This window comes from Colobus angolensis, unplaced genomic scaffold (assembly GCF_000951035.1).
Source record: "Colobus angolensis palliatus isolate OR3802 unplaced genomic scaffold, Cang.pa_1.0 Scaffold270, whole genome shotgun sequence".
Classification (NCBI taxonomy): domain Eukaryota; kingdom Metazoa; phylum Chordata; class Mammalia; order Primates; family Cercopithecidae; genus Colobus; species Colobus angolensis.
Window position 1 is genome coordinate 3,363,516 of NW_012115933.1, and position 8,961 is coordinate 3,372,476.

General features: G+C 42.7%; 1 protein-coding gene across 1 annotated transcript; it reads right to left on the reverse strand.

The window, feature by feature from the left end:
* Positions 1 to 1,606: 1,606 nt before the first annotated feature.
* On the reverse strand, positions 1,607 to 8,745 carry IFIT1B (interferon-induced protein with tetratricopeptide repeats 1B). Its single transcript, XM_011947866.1, has 2 exons — positions 8,678 to 8,745; positions 1,607 to 3,493 (listed from the first exon to the last, which is right to left on the reverse strand). Exons 1-2 carry the CDS (start codon positions 8,680 to 8,682, stop codon positions 2,074 to 2,076), a joined length of 1,425 nt encoding a protein of 474 aa, XP_011803256.1. The 5' UTR covers positions 8,683 to 8,745; the 3' UTR covers positions 1,607 to 2,073.
* Between the last annotated feature and the right edge of the window lie 216 nt (positions 8,746 to 8,961).

The window sequence follows — 8,961 nt, forward strand, 5'->3', positions numbered from 1 at the left end:
TTTCCTGACAACTTACTAACTAGCTGAGTAATTTTACTTCAGTTGTGATGAATTCAGCCAAGAGGACTATAACTCTCTTGTTACTTCTTTTTGCCAAGAGTAACCAGTAGCTAAGGAGCAAATAGCTGTCAGTTTACTAATAGTTACAGAACTGAGCCAAACAAAAGCTTAAAGTTGTCCAGTTAGAAGAACATTGCCTCTGTGTTTTCTAATTAGTAGAGATATGTCCTCAGATTTCTCATTTGGATTAATTCCACGAGTGGAGGCAAATCTCCCCTACAAGAAGCTCTGTGGCAGTTACAGGTAAGGAATTCAGAGGCCAGGTGAGCCTGAATCACACCTTGTTTACAGGAAAAAGTCAATAGTAGTTTCCTCTGGTTAAATTTAATAAGTATGTTCTTTGTTTAGTATCAACAAAGTTGAAACAAGTGTTACTCCTGTGCTTTCCACGTGTCATCTAAATGACACCACTCCCCTGCCATGTCTCCCCACTCTCCCAAGTCTCCATCATTAGTCAATCCCAGCTCTCAAGGATCCAAGTAACGTAAGTCAATCTTCCAATCCCATGGCCTATAGTAGTAAATGCCTCCCTAGTATTTTTTAAAATTCTTGGTAGGAAGTTGCACTTACGGTTTTGGCTACTCAGGTGGCTGAGGAGGGGAGCTTGAGGTCAGGAATTTAAGGCTACAGTGTGCTATGACTGTGCTTGTAAATAACCACTGCACTGTAGCCTGAGCAACATCACAAGACCCTGACTCTAATAAATAAATAAAAATTATAAAAACTCTTGGTCAGGTTTCTATTCCCATCACTTCCTCTGCTTCAGGCCTTCTAATGCTGTGTAAGTTGGTTCTGCATTTTTCTATTTGAAACCAAACATAAAATACACATCTTTTGAATATCACCAATAAAATATACTCCAAGAATTTGTGATCTTAGCAAAGCTCTCAAGTGTGATCTTAGATGTGTGATTTTAGGTGTGATCTCAGGTGTGAATAATTGTCCAGCAATGTGTTTGGGTCACGTAGATCCCTTGTGATTACCAGCAGCTGGACACATGTAAACAAAAATTTGAGTTTATTTTAAGGTTTTAGGCCTGGCTCACTGACCAGCAGGTCTTGGCTACAGTAGGGCCTTGGGAAATAGAAGTCCAGCTAGAATGCTGTAGAACTCCTGAAATTCCCTCCTTTCTAACTCTTGTCTTTGCTCATTTGTTTTGCTCTTAGGTTTTGCTGCAGGTCAGTGACCCTGGCCACATGGAATAGAAACCTTCCATGTTTAGGTCTCCTTTGTTTGGGAGACTGAGGATGAAAACTGCTCATTCCAAAGGCAAAATTTTAAGGAAAATGATTCTTATTGTCCCAGCAGATGTAGTTGCCTAAAACAGCATTAATAACCCTTGGTCAATGAATGCAGGGATGTGTTGTGGAAGAATAGATGCTCCTGCCGCAGACACATGGGTTGAAGAGAAAACAATGAGGGGGGTGGCCAGGCAATAGAGTATGTGTTGTACCAAAGTATTTTGTATTTCATCAGGTTATACATTTTTGAAGGCAGCAATTGGGAAAGACTGTTGTCTGAATCTCAAATAATGGGCTTAAGAAACTATGATTAAGTATAGAGTTTATTTGAGCACAAAGCTTGAGGGTAAGCACTCAGGAAACACAGACACCTAATGATTGGAGTTAGCATACCAAAGTGGGGAAGTTAAGGTTTAACTTACACAGGCAGTAAACAGGGTTGCAGCATTTTCCGTATAAGGTCGATACATACATTGTAGCAATTTGATCGGTTATTACTTGCTACATTCCAAGAAAGATTGCTTTACCATTCCATCAGGAAGGATGATACTTTCAGGGGGTCTTGTGTCTGGTGCCACAAGGCCTTTCTTGATCATTTACAGGAAAAAGCAGACGTTGCAGTTGCATGCTACATAACTCAGGCCACACAGCCACATTCCTCTCAAGGCTCAAAATAAGGTAAAGTTCCAACAGCTTTAAGTTTGCATTATTTAATTTCATAGTTGTTCTATTTAGTTATAAGACCATTAAACGGATAATGGTGACGTCTATGTTAAAACACAGGGTTCAGGTCAGCAGCCAGCCTCAGAGCCCTCTCATAGCACAGCAAGGCATCACTTACTTCTCCTTTCAATTTGTGGATGAGCCCAAGGAGGCTGACACTTTCCACAACCCGTACATTCCGGTGAACACATCTTTTAGCCAATTTCTCTAAAGCATTGAGAAGTTTTTCCCTGGAATGGGACATTTTTTCTATTTTCAAACCTTTTAAATAGTGGGTGATTGCTTTATCTTCAGATTTCCCATAGTGTTCTTGGAAAGAGCCGTAGCGGTAATGAATCTCTTGCTTTAGCTGATCTTCAAAGATCTTCATGCGTAACACTTTCTGAAAATGTTCCTCAGCCTTTCTGTGGTGGCCTATTTCTGCATACATTTCAGCCAGGTCAACATAGGCCATCTCAAATGTGGGCTTTAACATTATAGTCTTTTCAAATTTGCATATAGCCAGTTGAACCAATCTGTTCACACTTTCCCTATCTTGCCCTCTAGGCTGCCAGTTTGTAGCTTCCTTGATTTGGATCATTTGTGCCTTGTAGCAAACCCCCATTTGGTGATGCAGGAAGGCAGAAGTGGGTGTTGTTTCCAAGGCCATTTTTAAGAGCTCAAGAGCTTTATCCACAGACCCTTTTCTTCGATAAAACTTGGCTGCATATCGAAAGACGTAGGTCTGTGAAGACATACTGGTCAGAGCTTCTTCAATGTACTTTTCTCCTTCAGCTTCCTGTCCTCCATCCTGAAGCTTCAGGGCAAGGAGAACCCTAATATATACATCATCTGGATTTAGCCTGACAGCTCGTTTTAGGACTTGCAGAGGAAATGTCTCATTACTCTCTGCTGCTATGTTAAAGTTATCCAGGCGATAGACAGTGATTGCATACCCGGTATTGAATTCAGGGTTTTCAGGGTCCCCTTCCAGAGCCTTTTCAAAGCAGGCCTTGGCCCGTCCATAATTCTTCCCTCCACACTTCGTCAAGGCCCATCCTTCCTCACAGTCCATCTCTGGACACTCCATTCTATAGCAGGAAGGATTTGCAAACTTCTTGCAAGTGTTCTCCACCTTGTCCAGGTAAGTCTGTGCTTCTGCCAGTCTGCCCATGTGGTAATACACCCAGGCAAAGTTGCCCCAGGTCACCAGACTTCTCATGTCTGCTTGGTTGGCATGTTCTTTCTGGATTAAGTCTTCAGCCTTTTTCAAGGTCACCAGGGCTTCCTCATTCTGGCCTTTCAGGTGTTTCACATAGGCTAGTAGGTTGTGTATTCCCACCTTGTATTTGGTATCCAGGAACTGAATCTCTTCCCAGATCCTGTTTTCTAAATCAGGAATTTCAGGGGCTTCAATTAACAACTTCCATGTAAAGTGACATCTCAGCTGAATCAGTCTGTCTTCGATAAGCTTTCCATCAGATTCTTCACTGTAAAAATATGCAGGAATTAATTACATTTTGGGAAAGTGTTCAGTCCACTGAAAATGAAGCCAGCACTTCAAATAGTCAAATATTCTCTGTCCTAGTATCCCTGCCTCCATTATCTGGTATCTCTCTGGGTTCTACGGTCATGTCACTAGGAAAGAGAACAGGTTGACATAAAAACCATGAGGAAATGCTAATCATCTCGTAGTGCCAACAGATAGGTTACGTGAAGTCTAAAAGTCAACTCAAAAGAAGTTAATTCTGCTAACATCAAAATAATCTCAGCACCACTCTCAACATTGCAAAACCCATCTTCTTTCTGCTTCCTCCCGACTTTGCAGTGCGTGACTAATGCTGTCAGAAGAAATGTGGAGAGAAGGTTCACAGAAAGGTGGGTTCCTTACTCATCTTTTTCATGTTCTCAACACGTAAACACATTTTGGTTTTCTCTCCTCCAATGAAGGGTTCTGAGTAAAATATGGGAATTGAATACGGTTTCAAATGCTGGACTTCATGAATGCTCAAGCCAGGTTGGAGAACGTGGTAGTGTTTCCTATCTCCTTGGCCTGTGTGAACTTACTCAACCAATCCTAAATGGAGGGGTTCCAAATGGGTGGAATCACCTCACAATGGCAGCCTTACTAATGGGGACAAAAGGAGAGGCATGAATGAACATTACATAGGGAAGGTGTGTCTCTTTGAAGAAGTGGCACGTCTCACTTTTGTAAGTCAGTGTTCCTGATGTCAGGTAACCCTGAAGCCTAGTGGAGTACAGGCTATCAAAATCTCAACAATTAGAGTAATCCATCAGCCACCCATGAGGAAGAGAGAATAATATGAGGTCAGTGGCACCAGAAGGGTATTTTTCCCCAATAGTTCACGCTCCTCTGAAGTGGAACTGAAGTCCTAGTCTCCCTACAAGAACATGAAGGAAGAAAGAGACATTTGTCCTTAATAATTGAAAAAGTGGTCCTCACATCCTGTGTAAGTATATTTGCTTCTGTGTTCTCAACTAATTACCTACCTTATAGTCTACACTTGACATGTTTTCTATCCATTAGGCCCAAGGAATGATCCCAGAGAGGACCATTATGAAATTTTCTTTTACTCTCTATATAGCAATGTATAGCAAAAATAATTTTTATATGAATCCTAACTCAATATAACCATAATATAATATAACCACAATCTAATCACAAATAAACAGACTATGAAACATTCTTTTTTGAAAATAAAGGGAAAGAAGAAGTTCATGGCCAGGTGTGGTGGCTCACACCTGTAATCCTAGCATTTTGGGAGGCCGAGGTAGGTGCATTGCCTGAGCTCAGGAGTTCAAAACTAGCCTGGGCAACATGGTGAAAACCCATCTCTACTAAAAGTACAAAAAATTAGCCAGCGTCATGGCACATGTCTGTAGTCCCAGCTACTCTGGAGACTGAGGCACAAGAATCGCTTGAATCCGGAAAGTGGAGGTTACAGTGAGCCGAGATCATGCCACTGCACTCCAGGCTGGGCAATAGAGCCAGACTCTGTCTCAGAAAAAAAATTAATAATAAAGAAAAGAAAGGAAAGGAAAGAAAGGAAGAAAGGAAAGAATTCACAAGATAATGAATAGCACCACAAAGTTGGGCAGAGGATACTCAGGCTTATGACTGCCGCTTCGAGCATAGCTGGCAGCTCAATACAGCCTTTACTTTTCCCTCAGAGTCTCCCCCTAAAAAACTCTCTACTATGCTTAGACCTTCCTTGAGAGCATTCCTGCCCACAATCCCAAGCCATCTTCTCCATCCTTGAGTCTGTGGAATATGAGAGTCCTGGCACTGTCTGTTCTTGCTTTAGGATAGCACTGTGTAGTTGACTGCTGAGATGAGGAGTTCCAGAAATCTTCCTTCCAACTGTGGCCCAGGAAGATTACCCAGTGAAATCTCTGTGTGGAGGTATGTGTGTGGGACATATGCTGGGTGAGGTGGGGTCAGGAGTAAGTAAAATCAATATTCTGCTTAAGAACCCTCACTGAAACTAGTCACCACCCATAAAGAAGATGGAATCAGCAAGAGTTTTTGACCCAAATCCTCCCCTCATGCCCACTGTAGCCTGTGCTATGATAAGAACAGGCACTACCCGAGGAAAATAATCCACACACGCTTCCATTACTCTAGAGCTGCTGGAATATTTGAAGATAAGCCATTCCAAGTTTTCTAAATATGTACCCAATCTCAGCGTCTCAGCTGCTGGCCCACCCAGCACATTTGTGAGCAGTAGAAAGAGATCAGTCTTCCTCTGAGTGATCTAATCATGGTCATGCATTGATAGAGGGAAAAAAGTATGCCAGATTTTGTCTTTTACTGAGATTGTAGAATTTCAAGTGCACAACTTACACAACCTTATAAGGCTGCACTGCCAAATTCCAGAAGAGAATTATAGCTCTTTCTTATAGGTGATTGTTCATCAACATGTATTTTCTTGACTTGGGCCCTGGGAAGACTACGGAGTAGACTATCACCCTAGAGGTGTCCTCACTCTCTAACATAGAAATGCTGAGAGCCTAAAGTCCTCCTTTTACCTGGTGAGCATACAGAAAGTGCTGTTATTAGTATTATACATATTGTCATCAAATTAGGCCCCAGCGTGGTGGCTAATGCCTGTAATCCCAACACTTTGAGAGTTCAAGGGAGGTGAATTGCTTAAGCCCAGAATTTCATGACCAACATGGGCAGCACAGCGAAACCTTGTCTCTCAAAAAAATACGAAAATTAGCCAGGCCTGGCGATTCACATCGGTAGTCCCAGCGACTTGGGCTGAGGTGGGAGGATCACCTGAGCCTGGGTAGGTGGAGGTTGCAGTGAGCTGTGATCATGCCACTGCACTCCAGACTGGGTGACAGAGGGAGGCCCTATCTGAAAAAAAAAAAAAAAAAAGATAAGTTCGTGCATGTATGTAGTGACCTAATCCCTGTATGCATGTGGCAGACAGGAACTCATCACCATATTTTGTCAGGCATTTCCTTGGATCTTGTCCACTTATACTCCACTTAAGCTGTCTTGATGAATAAGCATGAATGGAAGGAGGAGCTCAATCTGCTCCTTTATCCCTGAACCAGTGGGATCGGGAGTATTCTGATGTGGGCATTATTCAGTCTGGGATAGTCCAGATTCCCCTGAGGCCACCTCAGGTCAGTGGCTTCTAGAAACATAGGCACAGGCCATTGCAAAACCTTTCACACAGACTAGCTACCAAGGTAGCAGAGAATGAAAGGCTTGCTTTCTGTCAACTCCACAGATGCAGACACAACTAACACCTTTTTTTTTTTTTTTTTGAGACAGAGTCTCACTCTGTTGCCCAGGCTGGAGTGCAGTGGCGCAATCTTGGCTCACTTCAAACTCTGCCTCCCAGGTTCACACCATTCTCCCGCCTTAGCCTCCCGAGTAACTGGGACTATAGGCACCCACCACCATACCCGGCTAATTTTTTGTATTTTTCAGTAGAGGTGAGGTTTCACCGTGTTAGTGAAGATGGTCTTGATCTCCTGACTTCGTGATCTGCCCGCCTCGGCCTCCCAAAGTACTGGGATTACAGGTGTGAGCCACTGTGCCCAGCCACAATTAGCATCTTATGACCAGGGGCCCATTATATTAAAAAGAGAGACTTGGGTAGTCTTGTGGTGAATTTTTTTGCAATCCTTCACTTGTAATTTCTTCTCAAGACTGGTCTATGTGTTTGCTAGAAAGGGATCTCAAAAGAGGAGTCCCTCTTTCTGTAAGTTCTTCCTCTCCCACTGACTGCAGCATCAGATGGGAGAACTCTAGCAGGTCAGAATACTTTTGAGTGAAAACATTTTCTGCAGGTCACTAGTTCGAAATACACCAGGAAAAAAAGAAATATACATTTTGTGGAACAAACATATCACAACGCCTACAAAATTTCTTATTTTCTAACATCTAGTATAGTGGTTTTTCCAATTTTAGCAGGCAACATGATCACCTGGAAGACTTAGAACACACAGATTGATGGGCCCCACTCTAGAGTTTTTGAGTCAGCAGGTTTAGGGTAGGGCCTGAGAATTTGCATTTCTACTACCTTCCCAGGTGATGCTAATGCTGCTGGTCAGGGGACCACACTTTGAGAACAGTTAATTCAGTGAAAAGTAAATTTCATAGTAATCACAGTTTCATAGTTTCACAGTAATCACAAAATTTGACTTGGTATCAAAAACAAACAACAGAAAAACAGCCATCTCTGAAAGTAGCTTCTTTTTCCCACCTGAATTTAACCAAATTATCAGATAAAAAGAAAAATAGCTGCTTCTTCTCACCTGGATGCTTAAAAGGATCTCAATGCTCTTGCCCTGACTGGTCCCCATGCCAGTCTCCTCTCTAGGCTCAGGCCTCTGTTCCCTGGTGAACAGTCTTTAAGTGTTGCCTGGGTAATTGTCCCTCTATTAGAAAGTGCTACAGAAATATCTTATTTGGAAATAAGATATCCAAACTCTTTCTCATTTATTTCCTTAAGGACGTTGCTGCTCTTACTAAGTCAGTTGCCCTTACTAAGCGAGCTCTGTAACAGGAGTTAGGAAACTTGCCTCTGTACGTATATTCTCATCTTGCCCCTCTGGTTCTACTTTCCTACATTCTTCGCCATGCTCTGTGCTTGGGAAGCTGGCTCTGGATTTTATTAACTCCAAAACTCTTTTATTTTTTACTTTCTTCTGGGGTTGACACACTGGGGAGCACCAGCCAGATATTCAATTGCAGGAGGAGGTGAAGGTTGTGGTATTAATTCTTAAGCTTCCACTGTGCTCTGCTTGAGGTTGTCAGTGATTTTTTCACCAAAGGCCTCTTGAGAAGCCCCTCCCCTACAGCTATAGCTTAGAGTCTCCTTGGGTCTGGTTCTCTGCTCTTGCTCCTGTAGGCCCAGGATTATCATGTTACCACTGTTGTAAAACAACATGCCTCCTCCCTCTGTCCTGCAACCAACAAGCACCATCTCCTGTTGATTTCCCTAAACTTTGCCCATATCATCTTAAATAGCCCCCTTATTAAGCTCTTCTCAGTTATCATGTTCAGGGTCAGAACCACCAGTGGGACAACTCCCTTAGGAGAAGGCCTGTCAAAAAACTGGCCCTTAAGGAAAGTTTTAGAATTTCAAAGGGTGCAGAAATAAGGTCAGTGAAGCAGAGAAAGCCTTTACCTCATGATGCTGTGAAGATAGTAGTGCTTTGGTTCAGGCTTGGAGGCTCCTTCAAGGTTTGTCCACAGCGTTTTAGGGCTTCTCAGATAAGCTCGCTGCTTATATATGGGAGGTATATCCAGGCAGTTTTTTACACCCTTGATGCCCAGTGAATTGGCAGGGTGAAAATGACACAGAGAGAGAGGGGTGTCTCTGCTTTGATTACAAAATACATGCTGAGTTTTGGCAGCTAAGAGGATGTGTGTGTGTGAGAAGCAGTTTTGATATGCAAATTCCCTTGCTGG